The 16939-nt window shown below is 43.4% G+C and overlaps 1 protein-coding gene across 1 annotated transcript; it reads left to right on the forward strand.

Annotated features, from left to right (window-relative positions):
* Positions 1–10351: 10351 nt before the first annotated feature.
* Positions 10352–16729, forward strand: LOC119325568. The gene is made up of 6 exons (XM_037599299.1): positions 10352–10463; positions 14988–15108; positions 15344–15403; positions 15495–15774; positions 15879–16196; positions 16263–16729. Exons 1-6 carry the CDS (start codon positions 10357–10359, stop codon positions 16439–16441), a joined length of 1065 nt encoding a protein of 354 aa, XP_037455196.1. The 5' UTR covers positions 10352–10356; the 3' UTR covers positions 16442–16729.
* The last annotated feature ends 210 nt before the right edge of the window (positions 16730–16939 follow it).

A 16939-nucleotide genomic window follows, 5' to 3' on the forward strand; every position in this document is an offset into this window, starting at 1 on the left:
GAGCCCCAGTTCTAAGCTGTAAAGCATGCCGCACTGAACGAGGGAGTAATCATCAGCACGAGACTGCCAAGCATTCATAATGTCTTGGTTCTCTGGGACGGGAGCGTCACCTAGCGGTCCTTCTAGGACATATTGTTTCCTGGCAGCTATGAGGATGATCCTCAGGTTCCGGACCCAGTCCGTATAGTTGCTGCCATCATCTTTCAGCTTGTCTTTCTCTAGGAACGCGTTGAAGTTCATGTTGACATGAGCGTTGGCCATTTGATCTACAAGACATATTATGCAAAAGGTTTTTTAGACTAAGTTCATGATAATTAAGTTCATCTAATCAAATTATTTTAATGAACTCCCACTCATTAGACATCCCTCTAGTCATCTAAGTGTTACACGATCCGAGTCGACTAGGCCGTGTCCGATCATCACGTGAGACGGACTAGTCATCGTCGGTGAACATTCTCATGTTGATCGTATCTTCCATACGACTCGTGTTCGACCTTTCGGTCTCCGTGTTCCGAGGCCATGCCTGTACATGCTAGGCTCGTCAAGTTAACCCTAAGTGTTTTGCATGTGTAAAACTGTCTTACACCCGTTGTATGTGAACGTAAGGATCTATCACACCCGATCATCACGTGGTGCTTCGAAACGACGAACTTTAGCAACGGTGCACAATTAGGGGAGAACACTTCTTGAAATTGTTGTAAGGGATCATCTTATTTACTACCGTCGTTCTAAGTAAACAAGATGCATAAAACATAATAAACATCACATGCAATTATATAAAGTAGTGACATGATATGGCCAATATCATATAGCTCCTTTGATCTTCATCTTTGGGGCTCCATGATCATCTTGTCACCGGCATGACACCATGATCTCCATCATCATGTCTTCATGTAGTTGTCACGCCAACGACTACTTCTACTTCTATGACTAACGTGTTTAGCAATAAAGTAAAGTAGTTTACATGGCGTTCTTCAATGACACGCAGGTCATACAAAAATAAAGACAACTCCTATGGCTCCTGCCGGTTGTCATACTCATCGACATGTAAGTCGTGATTCCTACTACAAGAACATGATCTCATACATCACAATATATCATTCATCATTCATCACAACTTCTGGCCATATCACATCACATGACAATTGCTGCAAAAACAAGTTAGACATCCTCTAATTGTTGTTGCATCTTTTACGTGGCTGCAATTGGGTTCTAGCAAGAACATTTTCTTACCTATGAATAACCACAACGTGATCTTGTCAACTTCTATTTACCCTTCATAAGGACCCTTTTCATCGAATCCACTTCAACTAAAGTGGGAGAGACAGACACCCGCCAGCCACCTTATGCAACTAGTGCATATTAGTCGGTGGAACCGGTCTCACGTAAGCGTACGTGTAAGGTTGGTCCGGGCCGCTTCATCCCACAATACCGCTGAAGCAAGATAAGACTAGTCACATACAAGTCTTCCTAATAACCCTAGCGTCACCGAACCTTAAGTGTGTAGACCCTACGGGTTCGGGAGACACGCAGACATGACCGAGACGGCTCTCGGGCAATAACCAACAGCGGGATCTGGATACCCATGTTGGCTCCCACATGCTCCTCGATGATGTCATCGGATGAACCACGATGTCGAGGATTCAAGCAACCCCGTATACTATTCCCTTTGTCAATCGGTACGTTACATGCCCGAGACTCAATCGTCGGTATCCCAATACCTCGTTCAGTCTCGTTACCGGCAAGTCACTTTACTCGTACTGTAATGCATGATCCCGTGACCAAACACTTGGTCACCTTGAGCTCATTATGATGATGCATTACCGAGTGGGCCCAGAGATACCTCTCCGTCATACGGAGTGACAAATCCCAGTCTCGATCCGTGTCAACCCAACAGACACTTTCGGAGATACCTGTAGTGCACCTTTATAGTCACCCAGTTACGTTGTGACGTTTGGTACACCCAAAGCACTCCTATGGTATCCGGGAGTTACACGATCTCATGGTCTAAGAAAGAGATACTTGACATTGGAAAAAGCTCTAGCAAAACGAACTACACGATCTTGTGCTATGCTTAGGATTGGGTCTTGCCATCACGTCATTCTCCTAATGACGTGATCCCGTTGTCAATGACATCTAATGTCCATAGTCAGGAAACCATGACTATCTGTTGACCAATGGGCTAGTCAACTAGAGGCTCACTAGGGACATGTTATGGTCTATGTATTCACACGTGTATTACGATTTCCGGATAATACAGTTATAGCATGAAAAAAAGACAATTATCATGAACAAGGAAATATAATAATAACCCTTTTATTATTGCCTCTAGGGCATATTTCGAACAATTATAAACCTTGAATTCATATACTTCATTGTAATCAAACCCTAACTTCTCAATCCCTGAAATCAATACCCTATTCTCACGTATCCCAGTCAATCTCAACCCTGGATCAGTTTGGCACACGGGGAAAAAAGCATTCCCGATCGGGTCATTTGTTACTATGGCTGACTACATTGGCACACGTGCATATGTATCATCTATCCCAATCTCATAATACAGCGTCAGTGGTGGCAGTGTGGCACAGAAGGCAACTTCCTCTCCCCGAGATTGCAAAGCAACTATGCGGCCCGGTGTGAACCCGACGGGCCTGTCTTGGACTGGGATACACGACCCCGCGCGAGACATCTACATGCGCAAGGGTGACATCAGCTCGCTGCCGCCGCCAGCAGCCTACTACGGCAGAACCGGAGCCACTTGGAGTGGCTGGATGCAGCCTACGGTATCGGTGGCGTACATGACCTTTGGTGGCCTAGCGTGCAAGTCGCCACGGGCCCTGGTGGAGACGGCGTTGCATGGATCATCGCCGGCAGCGGCGTGCAGTTCCTCTGGGTGGTATGACCCGATATTGGTGACCGCAAACGAGCTGATACGGCTGCCGGACAGGTTCAATCAAGGCGGCCATGCGCGAGTGTGGGGTTGTAGGGAGTGGGCGCCGCGGTAGGACGTGCTCCGGTCACCAGCCACCGGTGCCCACATGCTCGTCCTCGTCCGCTGTTCGTGGAGATGTGCTGCTGACACCGTAGTTGTTCTCGGCGCAAATGGTGCGGTCGGTGGAGGCATGTTCCTTGAACAATCTTCCTGGTCACCACCGACATGTATTCCCATAGTGCGATTAGTTCATTGGTTTTTTCTGCTCGTTGCTCCTCACTAAACTGGTCAAATGTCGAAATAAGACCGGGATTACGGAATACATGGTATCAATTTCAGGGATCTGAAGGTTGAGGTTCAATTCCGACGAGGCCGATGAATTAAAGCTTTAATGCATTGCACGTTCTCAGCGGGGCAGAGAGCGTGGAAGGAAGGGACAAGCCGCCCACACCGTCGCCTCTCCCTCTCTCCTATATCTGCGCTGAAGCCAGAATGAAATAGCCCTACACATCGACGTGTGGGACCAGAAGCCAACGCAGCCTACCAGTCACAGTATGCGGGGCGGGTGTGTGTGCATGAGGCGGGTGCGTACCCATGAGCCCACCTTGTCTCCTGTACAACCCCAGACAACAGACGAAAACAAAAATAAGCCCATCCACTGGACTGTGGGACCAGAAGCCTATGCAGCCCACCTATCATAGTGCGGGGGGGGGGGCGTATGAGTGTGTGTTGTGCGGGTGTATACGCATGAGTCCATCTCTCTCTTTCCTGTATCTAATTAACAAGCGAGACGTGGGCATAGAAAACGTAGCGTCAAGCATGGGACACATAAGGAGAGAGCGCTCGCGCACCCTGAAATGACCGACCTAGCAAATCGCGGGCGAGGCTGAGCCCATAGGTCAATGGCCCTCCAAAACTACCGCGAGTTGATAACTAGACACAAAGATCTAATGCCCCGGAACACAGAGAAGACTGTTTTGACCACCATCTGATGGCTGAGAAAGCAGAAAATCGAGGGAGCCTCCTGGAGCCAAGTTGGCTAGCAACCTTATAGTTTAGAATTGGCAGGTTGGTATGTGTTAATTTTGATTTTATCGAGTCTGCGGTTTGCCTGTCCACTTTCATGGTTATATATTTGGAAAGATTGCAACACTATATGGTAGTAGTACTCCTTTTACATCTTCTTGTACTAAATAGTCAAGCAGAGCTATTGATAGGCTCAAACATATCAGAATACAGTGAAAAAACACAAACATACATAAGTAATTGGAAAGCAACAACATTAATTAGCTTCGATCCTTGGCTTCCTTCTTTTATAGTAGTTTGGCACCGATCTCTCTATCTGAATAATAGTGACAATGCTAATGTCAACCACAACTTATAACCCCATAAATCTCAATTATAGATTACAATCTTTTATGGAGTATTTTCATATCCAACACAAATAGTTAATGCATTTTTGGTGCTTTTGGAGCAGTAAATACCACATACTGTTTCCTTCTTTCAGACTTGATGATTATGGCTTTTTCAACGAAAAAATAGTGTCGCGGTTTGGTACGTCTCCAACGTATCTATAATTTTTGATTGTTCCATGCTATTATATTACCCATTTTGAATGTTATGGGCTTTACTTTACACATCTATATCATTTTTGGGACTAACCTACTAACCGGAGGCCCAGCCCGTATTGCTGTTTTTTGCCTATTTCAGTGTTTCGAAGAAAAGGAATATCAGACGGAGTCCAAACGGAATGAAACCTCCGGGAGCATGATTTTTGGAACAAACATGATCATGAGGACTTGGAGTGCAAGTCAAGAAGCAGCCGAGGCGGCCACGAGGGTGGAGGGCACGCCCCCCTATCTCGTGGGCCCCTCGGACGGCCATCGACATACTTCTTCCTCCTATATATACCCACATACCCCGAAAACATCAGGGGAGCCAATGAAAACCTAATTCCACCGCCGCAACCTTCTGTATCCATGAGATCCCATCTTGGAGCCTTCGCCGGTGTTCCACCGGAGGGGGAATCGACCATGGAGGGCTTCTACATCAACACCATAGCCCCTCCGATGAGTTGTGAGTAGTTTACCACAGACCTTCGGGTCCATAGTTATTAGCTAGATGGCTTCTTCTCTCTTTTTGGATCTCAATACCATGTTCTCCTCGATCTTCTTGGAGATCTATTCGATGTAACTCTTTTTGTGGTGTGTTTGTCGGGATTCGATGAATTGTGGGTTTATGATCAAGTTTATCTATGAGAAATATTTGGATCTCCTCTGAATTCTTTTATGTGTAGTTAAGTTATCTTTGCAAGTCTATTCGAATTATCAATTTGGTTTGGCCTACTAGATTAATCTTTCTTGCAATGGGAGAAGTGCTTAGCTTTGGGTTCAATCTTGCAGTGTCATTTCCCAGTGACAGCAGGGGAAGCAAGGCACGTATTGTATTGTTGCCATAGAGGATAAAAAGATGGGGTTTATATCATATTGCATGAGTTTATCCCTCTACATCATGTCATCTTTCTTAATGTGTTACTCTGTTCTTTATGAACTTAATACTCTAGATGCATGATGGATAGCGGTCGATGTGTGGAGTAATAGTAGTAGATGCAGGCAGGAGTCGGTCTACTTGTCGCAGACGTGATGCCTATATACATGATCATGCCTAGATAATCTCATAATTATTCGCTTTTCTATCAATTGCTCTACAGTAATTTGTTCACCCACCGTAATACTTATGCTATCTTGAGAGAAGCCACTAGTGAAACCTATGGCCCCCGGGTCTATCTTTTTATAATATAAGGTTTCAATCTACTTTTATTTGCATCTTTACTTTTCTTATCTATATTATAAAATATCAAAAATATATTTATCTTATCATACTATCTCTATCAGATCTCACTGTCGCAAGTGGCCGTGAAGGAATTGACAACCCCTTTATTGTGTTGGTTGCGAGTTCTTTGTTTGTTTGTGTAGGTGCGTGGGACTTTTGAGGAGCCTCCTACTGGATTGATACCTTGGTTCTCAAAACTGAGGGAAATACTTACGCTACTATTGCTGCATCACCCTTTCCTCTTCAAGGAAAACCAACGCAAGCTCAAGACGTAACAAGAAGGATTTCTGGCGCCGTTGCCGGGGAGGTCTTCACTCAAGTCAAGACATACCAAGTACCCATCACAAACTCATCTCCCTCGCATTTACATTATTTGTCATTTAACTCTCGTTTTCCTCTCCCCCACTTCACCCTTGCCGTTTTATTCGCCCTCTCTTTCTCAATCTCCTCTATCTTTTTCGCTTGCCTTTTTCCATTTGCTCGTGTGTTGGATCGTTTACCTTGTCATAATGGCTAGTCCTCCTATCCTTGTTATTACTCCCGAACATGAAATTCTCAACTTTAAGCAAAGGGAGGAAGAAAATTTAAAAGATGCTTGGCATAGAATTTGCAATGCTCAAAATAAATCCACTAGAAAGCTTTCTACTTCCGTTCTTCTTCGCAATTTTTATGTAGGCATTACTCCTTGGAATAGATGTATTCTTGATACCATTGCCGGAGGGGATTTCTTGAGTAGCCATACGTTTGATGCTTATAATGCTATGTTAGATTTGTTTGGCCCACCACCTCTTTTGGTTAATGGAATTGTTTTAACTTTGGAACATGTGATGCAAATGCTTGAAATTATTGAAAACAAAATTGCCACTGTTGAGTTGAGTGAAAATTTTGATAAAAAGATTCATAATCAAATTACCCAATATGGATCTAGGGTTGGAGTTACTTTGAATTTTTTTAAAGAGAAAGAACCTATATTTAATGAAAGAATAGATCTAGATTCTACGAGAATCGGTAAACTTGAGGATATCATTGCCAATTTAGGGTTGGAGTTTTCTTCCGTTAAAAACACTCCAAATCCTCCTACCAAAACTGCCAAATTTATCTATGTTCCAAAAAATAAGGGTGAATCTTCTAGTAAAGGAAATGTGGATCTCAAATCAATAAGTGTTCATCCCAATTGTCTCTCGATCATTAAGGAACCTTTTGCTATAAATGAAGTTCTTGAATTCTTGCCTAAAGATTTAATCATTGCTAAAAAGGGAGAAACCCCTAAAGATTATAAGTGCTCTATTGAGGAATTGAGTGCCAAAGATGACACCACTTAGATCTATCCTCGCTTTTATGCCTAGCTAGGGGCGTTAAAAAAAGTTCATCGGTTTTGAAAATAAGTTCACTATTTTTGAAAAAAGTTCAACAAATTTGAAAAGAATTCAGCGAATTTGGGAAAAAGTTCATCGATTTTGAAAAAATTCAGCGGATTTGAAAGAAAGTTCATCGTTTTTTTTTTTGAAAAAGTTCATTAAATATGAAAAAAGTTCATCGAATTTGAAAAACAATTCATCAAATTTTAGAAAAAAGTTCATCTATCTGGGAAGAAGAAAATAGTAAAAAGGGAAAAAAAGGAAAGGAAAAGTTGAAGTAATATAAGAATGGGAAAGATGAAAAATAACAGAGGAGGTATTGTGGCGGCGTGGTTGGTGCATTGCACCTCGAAACAGCAGGTCCCCTGTTCAAGTCACCAGTGCTGCACTTCTTTTGCGTTTTTGGAAATAGAAGAAAAAAGTACAGACTAAAACAGATAAATGGGCCAGCCCAGCTAACACCGCTGCAGGCGCTGGTTAGGAAAACTGGCCCTTAATCGGCGCCTGCAGCGCCGAATATGAAATGCCCACTAAAGTTTCGCACGGGATAGCTTGTATCGTGTTGTTTTTTTTGGGCAGCCCATTAGCCCAAAGACACAAGCCTGACCTAGCCCAAATAGGTATAATACCCAGTCCTCCGCCCTACCGAGCGCTCCTGCGTGGCGGCGGCGGCGGCGGCTTCTTCCTCATGCTCGCCCCCTCTTCTTCTATTCCTCGTTGATCTTCTCCTGTTCTCCGGCAGTCTTTCCCCGTTCGCGGCGGCATGATGTCGCAACCCGTTGTGGCGCCGACAAGCGAGGCACCAGGCAAGTTTTTTTGGTCTCGCAGATTCGTGATGTATGTGTGATGTTTGCTATCCATCTTAACTCCTAGCACCCGATTAATCGTCACTTTGTTAAATAACTATCTACATGGAGTACTTCCATGGACGGTAAGGAGAGGTTATTCTTTAGGAATGGAGATCCTGGTGACACTTGATTCTAAATTAGTATATTTTTGCTATGTTGTTGCCTCATGGGTTGTTGATGTTAGGCAACATTAAAGCTTTTTGTAGTCCTTTATTATTTAATTTTAGGCCATATCTGGCATTCTTTTAAAACACCATTTGTAAACATTGTGAATTGAAGAAAACCACCACATTGACACTAGGTTTGCAGAAAACTCCGGTTTACAAATTTGTGACAAAAATCACTCACTCTTAGCCTAATCTTTTGCAAAAGAAGAAGAAAAAAACAGATCGATCGCTTCGAGCATTTTAATCATGATTATGACGTGTGGGTCCCACATTTGATGACATGACATAACAGTTCACAGTAGACAATGTTAGACATTGTTAGATGAGGGATTTTCCAGATTTACAAAATAGTCCCTGAAATTTTGCAGAGACACCCTTCAATCAATAAACAAAAAGCAATCAGCTCCACAAATAGATTTGGGCTGCCCAAGCAGCCGAGCAGAGCAGCAGCACGCCGGCAATGGTTCCCGTCGCCGGGAACGGGAGTGGAGGGCACAGGCACAGGCACGCGGCTGTTGTGGCAGTCGGCGGCGGAGCTGGCCAGGCCTGTGGGCCGCACCTCGTCCCTCAGCCTGCGGTCACCAGAGGTCCGGCGTCCTCAGCCGTCAGACCATCATCCTCAGCCTGTGGTCGAAGCACCAGAGGAAGCCGCATGCCGTCTAGCCGCAAAGTTCATCGGATCCAGGGCCTCTAGTGCCAAAGATCACCGGATCCAGGACGCCGGGGGCCACGGTGGATCTATGGCCACGCGGTTAGGATCCGCCATGACCAGCACGTCGTGCTTGACGCCGGTGAGGTCCGCTCACGTGGCCGCCATGACGCGGGGACGGGATGGGCACGAGGGAACCGCGAGGAGGGAGGATGGAGAAGGGGAGGCGCGGTCGCCGCCGGCCCCAAGTTCGCCCCTGCTGCGCGAGGCCGGCTCGGGAAAGAGAGAGAGGAGGGAGGAAGGAGAAGTGGAGGCGCGGCCGGCCGGCCGAGATGCGCGCCGCCAGCTCGGGAAAAGCAAGAAGAGAGAGGATGGAGAAGGGGAGGCGCGGCCGCTGCTGCTCACGCCCGGGCCGGCGCAGGGGGCAGCGTCACGCGGCTTGGGGCCAAACGGGCCGGGCCAAACAGGCCAGCCCGCGAGCACGCCGGCACGGCCCGCCTTGGGCCAGGCACGGCACGGGCTAAATGGGCTGCATGCCGGCACACGGCATGCCTTGGGCCGTGCCTGGGCCTGGAGCCTGGGCATGCGGACCGGCACGGCATGGCCCATTTATTTTTTTACATAATTTTCTGATTTTTTTTATATATGTATACCTAAAATATAGCTCAATATGCCTAAAACCAGCCCAACAGACTGAAAATGTGCAGCCCGGCATGCTAAACAGGCCATCGAGCCGGCCAGTTTACTAATCAGGTCGTGCCTGGGCCATGGAGCAGTGCCCGTGGGCCGGCCCGGCCCGGCCCGGCTATTAAACGTGCCACGACGGGTCGTGCCGGGCCAGGCACGATTAGCACATGCCGTGTCGTGTCGTGCCGGGCCGGCCTGTTTAGCCAGGTCTGTTGGCCTGGGTGGTTAATGCTTTTAAGGCAAAAAAAAATTCAAGAGGGGCGGTGTTTTTTTGCAAAAAGACCCCTGTTTATTGTGGACAGTTACCCATATAAGGAAAGGGTGGGCTCCATCTGTCATAATCATCATCAAATGAGCAAACCCGTCAACTATTGTTTTTTGCAAAAGATTAGACCCAGAACCAATGGTTTCTGGCAGAAGTTTGTAAATCAGTGTTTTCTGCAAACCTAGACGCCAATATAGTGGTTTTCTGCAATTCACTCTTTGTAAATAGCGTGTATAGCATCTGGAGGAGGCCGCTCCTATTTCTCTTAGCACGCTATTTTGTTTTTGTTTTTTTATGAAAGGCACAATCATTTATTCTTATTGTTGAATGCATAGTGCTCTCTCCCACAAAAACCCAAGGCCCGAGCACAGATTCTTCTCCAGCTTAACTTGTATCTATGGTAGAAAAATAAAATATCAAAAAATATGTATCGTGGAACACAACATCAGCTCGCAGATGCTTCTCTGGGAAGTTGTATAGGTAACTAAGGCATGTACAGTTATCTGCAAAATAGAATGTTGCAGGTGGATTACATATATAAAGTAACATGATTTACATGGATGTAAAACAACACATTATATTTCTAATGTACTGTCATCTCATTTTTCAGATGATGATATGAAGTCTGTCATTGGTTCCGTATCTCCATCTGCGTGTACAAGTCTGGGGGGTGGTGTCATCAGACTTAAGACTACCACGGTGCCTGTTCTCGCCTTTTTTAGAAGGTAAATAAGTACCTTGGTTATGCTTTCAAATGATATTTTTTGACATCATTCTTACTATTGATTTAGTATAATGTTTTCATTGTGTCTTTAGAGAAGTAGTAGATTTTGTTTTGATAACAGACAACCCTATACATGTAAAATTGTTGGTGTTTTGGCTTACCAAATTGGTGTTTTGCTCTAATGTAGGTGAATTTTGATGAGTTAGGACAAATGTCAATTTCGGCTGATAAAGTAATATTTGAACCAGGGTGAACATTAAGTTTGTGTCAACCAATTTTAACCTTTTGAATTTATTACTACATGGCTTCTAGTTCCAGTCTTCTTTGGAGATGGCCCATTATTAGCTGCAGGTCGTATTAAACTGATGATGATTTTTAGAACAATTAGTTCATGTGCAATATTTGATATGTCATATAAAGAATGGTCTTAATCAATGTTTCCTCATAATCCCTCGGTGCAAAAACCACTAATGTGATGTTTAAATAGGGATTTTTTTTTTCCTTAGGCACCATTTTCCTTTTATATCCCATTTTCCATGTTGCTTTGAATTACTTGAAATAGTTATGGCTATAAAATACATACACACATAATATGATTTACAACCAAATTAATTTGAACATCATGGATTGTGTAACTACAGCCTGCAAGTATGAGTGTATATACATAAGAGTAAGCCTTTAATTTGGTAGAAACCCGTACACACACCCCACACATAGAATCAACCCCCGCCCCCCCTCTATTTCTCCACAAAAAAACCAACACTCCCCATCAGATGGGTGATAAGTATCTATCATTACCATCTTGTTACAAGCTAAATTATATTCCTCGAGTCCTAAGCCCTTAGTTAGACAAACTATGACTTGATTTCCCAAGCTTATGTGATTTAATTCTACTAGCCACATTCTTGTGCTTTGCAATGGGGAAAAAAAATCACATGCCCCTAGCCCAGTAAGCATGGCTCAAGACTCCCACATGTCTACATCCTCTATTTCAATATGGCGCCCCATCCGTGTCACTTCTTATCCTCCTTTTCACCCTCACCGATAGTGATCCTGGTGTCCACCCTATCACAAATATATCTGAAGGTGGTCAATCCCAAGAAGATAATCTCGGCCACCGCATGGCTCACCTTTCATTGAACTGCACTAGTGCAGGAGAATGTTTGAAACATCTTGCAGTTTGTTACAACAATAGCTTCAATATCATGGAACATTGAGCAAAAAAAAATCCCGCTGAACCATTAGCACAATAGTTGCTACTAAATTGACTTGGGTTCCTTCTGTTAGTGTCTTGGGTATGAGTGAAAAAATATCCAGTCTCAAAAGACAACAAAGAAATGAGAGAAAAAAAAAGAGAGCCTTATTAAAATTGCATGCACGCCTTATATACTCAAATGAGACTGAAGAAGCAATATGCCATTTAGTCATATATGCACAAAGGTATGCAGCCATTTAGAAAATGATTGAATAATAAACATGAACTTGTATGTTGTGCCACTTACAATGATCTGACTACCAATTGGTCCACAATGAATTTACTAATGGTTGGAGCATGTATCCGTTGAATGGCTTTGTTTAGGGGCCCCTTCTGAAGAGAGAATTCCTAACTCACAAAGTGAACGCCATTGACACCACCTCTGAAAGGGTGTCTCATCATTCTTTAGGGGCCCCTTCCTCTTCGTAATCAACTATCAGATCTGAAGAATAAAACATACCGCATCATGCTTACTCAAGCACATGTAGGACAGATCAAGAGCCGATTGTGAACTTTATATATAATTTTAAAATCATCAATGACAGATCAAAAGCAGATCCTAAAATTTAAAAATCATAAATGAACTCCACCATTCCACCTTGTCGTCGTGTCTATCCACCTTGACCTCCACGGCGAGAGGCTCGTGCCACAGGAGTGATGGCGGCCTGCAACCTCCTCCTTAACAGGGCACAACCGCCACGAGCGATCAGAGCAAGACGATGGTGTCCAGATGTGGAACTATGTCAGCACATCATCGGCTCGCTCGCTGTACACCCCTTCCATGATGTGAGGCTTGCAGGTCCCCTACCCGTCTCCTTCACCTCCTTCCAGTGACTCCAGCGCGACTGGATTGTTGATTCCGGCAAAACTCCACTCGATTCCTCCCGCGAGCCTCCTCTACACCTCCGACAGTGTCCTGGCCAGGAAACACACACAATAGTATGCGCAGAGGCACTAACCTTTCTATGACACTTCCGGCGAATTCTTGCCCAACAACGACGGTGGCGAGCGGCCATATGCTACAAATATAAAACACTTTGGTTGCTGCCGCAAAATTTGCTCCAAATGGGGGACCACATGGGACCACAATAAAATGGCTGTTTTACATCACTTTATGCCAAAAACGCTGCTCCAACAAGTGCCCTAAAATAGGACAAGCACAAAACGACATCCACGGTATTTTTGGGGCACCAATTTTAGGGCTGCTATAGTTGATGAGCATTGTCTGGTGCCCTAAAATTCACTTTTTGGTGTCCCAAATTTTACTCCAACTGCTTTTTTGTGCCCTATTATAGGGCCGTTGTTGGAGATTCTCTGAGCTTTTTTGTGTTTTTTTGAAGTAGCTTCTCAATTCTTTGATTTTCCCCCATGGTTCAGTATCACTAGAAAGCACCAAGAGCAAGCGACTATGCCTCCTCTCTTCTCCTCTATCAGATATTAACTTTTAGCTTACTTGAGCAACAACAATCAACAACTAGAACCAGGTTCAATGCAACTAGCGCATCAAGGCCCTAAATCCACCACACTGTTACCTGTCACAAACACTAGCCACACCTCCTACAAGATGTTTCGCTTTGCCTTCTTTCCGCAACCAGCAAAAAACATCTACTTCTCTCCACTCTAAGACAGCAGCATCAGCAGCCCACAGACAAATTTAGGCAACAGACATCTTCTCTGCTTCTTGCTACAGTACTCACTACACCAACACCGCTACCTCCAAGTGATAGTAGTCGTACATACCTCACCAATCTCTCCTTTCACCACCACGGACCAACACCGCAGACCTGCAGGTCCTTCTACTTGCACACACTATTGGCCATCATCTCGGATGAGCTTTTGATTTTGAGCAGCCACATGTACGCCTCCTGCTGCTACCCCGAGCACCCATGACCTACAGTTCCTGCACGTCCCACAAGGAGGGGCCCCGGTCCCAGGTTGCACGCCACAAGCTTCAATGCCAATTTGCTGTGCTGCCCCACACTCCTGGCCGCAGGCACCTCTTCTCTCTGCTCTGGTCCACAACCAGCAGTGGTTCTCTCCCCCTGCTCCAGACCATTTCCTATCTGCTAAAGGCTACGGCTCTGTTGTAGCTTCTCCCATGCGATTTTCTCCTCACTCCAAGAGATCCACTAGCGACAAAACATCTCTTCACCCACAGCCATGAGCACCACCTTTCCTCTCGCCGCTAGCAATGGCTTTAGTTGTAACCTGGGTGTTATACCATGTTGTCTCTTGGGGAAAAATCTATAACACTCCCTTGCTCTTTAACTATAACCTACAAGTATGAGTAGATATTCGCAAGGGTGGGCCTTTGGGCCAAACCCATATGCACACCCCACACATACACACAACCCAACATATATCCTTACTAGGATGTTGATTGGTAGAAGTTTGCACCATGTTACTAAGTTATGTAACTGTTTTTCTACTCAATCCAGTCAAATCTCCATTTCCTTGCATAATAGGTGTTGAAGCCTTGAAGTTAAGCTGTAGGACGTGAGATGGTCCTTTAGGCATCAATTTTCATAATAGTAGAGGGAAAGCACATACATTTTCTATTGGTACTAATTAGTGGGGCATATTGTCCAAAAAGAATTTGATGGCGAGAGGCCAATGAGGTCAAAACAAGTCAAACTCCAATAAAACGAGTATTTCGTCATATTATTGTATGAATTATAGAGGGTATTAACATGTTAATTATTCCGGGATTGAAACATTTCATTTGTTCAACATCTCTACATATGATTTTATTCTTTTTGTATGGAGCTTTGATTGCTTTTTACAAGTTAGAACTAATATAATTTGTCTTTGCACGACAACACATGCATGCCTTGAATTGACCAGATTTAATGATAATGTGATGTACTCCCTCCGTTTTTATTTACTCTGCATATTAGAGTTGACTGAAGTCAAACTTCGTAAAGTTTGACCAAGTTTATAGAAAACAATATAAACATTTACCATAACAAATCTATATGATGTGAAAGTACATTCAATAATATTCTAATGGTATTGATTTGTTATTGTATATGTTAATATTTTTGCTTATAAACTTGGTCAACGTTCACAAAGCTTGATTTTGACCAAAGCTAATACGCGAACTAAATAAAAACAGAGGAAGTACATAATATATTTATTTTTTCCACTGTAATCATAAAGTAGGATTATATTTGTTTCTTAGATTGAAAAACAAATATTTAGTTGTTGTAAATGGTGGATGTTAGAATCATGTTGTTTCTTATTATAGATTTCCATGTGTTCTCTTTGCAGTGGGGAAAAAATTCAAGATATTGTTTGGCCGAAAACCATAGAAATCAAAGGAAGAGTGAAATGGGCGGTTTTTAAAAAATTCCTCAAGGATCTTCGTCACTCTCAAAACCGGTCAATAATGGTAAGATCATTTTCTTACATTATAGATGGTTCATCCTTGTTCTTATGATTTGACATTCTCCCGTTTTAGGATTATTTACTTTTGTGCTGACATGAGTTTGAAATTGTATTTGATATACCAAGATAACAATTTGTTTTGTAGCGTCAGTTTTCTTTCATCATTAGTTTTAATAGTTACTGAAATATCACAGAAATAAACCAAAACTGATTTTAACTTGCAACCAATATCCTATTAGGTGATTTCCCTGTTGTTGAATGTTGAGTCTTCGAAAAATGGCTTAGAGGGAATGAAGCAGGTAAAATTGACACTTGATTTTTCATTTCTAGTCCTTAGTAGGTATGGACATTCAGAATATTACGCTTAAGCTATTTATGACACTGATGCAGGTTGCAAAGATGTTAAAAGTGAACAAAAGAATTGGTTTAGCAACAACAGAAGATGGTTCATATATTTATGTATGTCCTGGACACAAGGACATAATAACAGTGCTTGCAAAATATGGTTTCTGGAAAGGCGCATCAACAATCGATACAAACCAAGACTCATTAATCGGTTTTGTTGTACGGGACCGAAAATCACCAGTAAACACAAGCAAGGGAGAGGTAAGTACTGCGACAATACAAGAAATCAGGGGCACTCGTGTGGAATCACAAGAAGTGATATGTGGTAAGCTTGTATTATCTATTAGTCCACATGCATGGAAGTCTTGTTCTCTCGATGTCCTCCTCTAGTACTTACTGATCATGGACATCATCCTTCTCTTCTTTCAGATAAGCAATCATACCCGGTTCATCCTCTTTGCGCACCAGTAGATGATGGCCTATACTTTCGGCGTCCTCCCATGGTACTAGCAGAGCAAGGCTCATATTCTCCTTATCCTCCTCCTGGACTACTAGGTCACGACTTCCATGCTCGGCATCCTCCTATTGGACTATCAGGTCAAGGGTTACATCCTCATGCCCCAGAATGTCAAGGCGTCTTTCATCAGCTTCCTCCTTGTGCAAGAGGTCAAGGCTTCATTACCCACCACGCTCCCAATTTTGCACTACAATACTTCAGGCCCTTAACAGATCATGGAAACAACAATGGTATTTATCCTCACCAACAACATTGGATGTTTAGTGAATGGCTTGAAACTGACTATGTTATTGCAGGTTCACAACACTTGAGGCCACCTAGCGGTTCTGCTCCTGGTCATTTGTGGCAGAGAATGTCGTGCGCAAGGTCCGGGAATAATCTTCCTGGTTTTGAAAGATCAGAAAGTTTCTCTGGCTCTAGCTCCACATATTACTCTAGATTCGAAAATGGGTCGGGTAGCATGCCTCCCAACTAAATTCATTGATGAAATTGCAGCCTTGTCCCAAGAAACATTCTGAATGATTTGTCTTATATTGGTGTATTCAGAAGTACAAGGAAGACAACAGGACATGGATTCTTGTTTCTATTTCCGATTGGGCCAATTACTCCCAATATCCATATAACATAATTCCTGATGTGTACAATGATGCATATGACATTTCATTTATTCTCCTGATAGGATGTTTGCCAGCACTAGTATGTTCCAACCCGCATTGCTACATGTATCTTCAGATTTGGTGATTAATGAGGTTATTATGTATTTTTCTGGATAGTCATATGAAGTTTTTCTTCTGAATAGCTAAAAGTGTATGTCTAGTAAACTATTCCGTAGAGTAGATATTGCGATGGAACAAGTCCTGTAGTCTCATCGTCGTACTAGTGGGCTTCTTCTTTGTACTAAAAATCTTTTTTTGACGGAATTTGTACTAAAAATCTTATCAAACACCTCCCTCGTTGTCGACTTCCACAGAAA

Source organism: Triticum dicoccoides, chromosome 6B (assembly GCF_002162155.2).
Source record: "Triticum dicoccoides isolate Atlit2015 ecotype Zavitan chromosome 6B, WEW_v2.0, whole genome shotgun sequence".
Taxonomy (NCBI): domain Eukaryota; kingdom Viridiplantae; phylum Streptophyta; class Magnoliopsida; order Poales; family Poaceae; genus Triticum; species Triticum dicoccoides.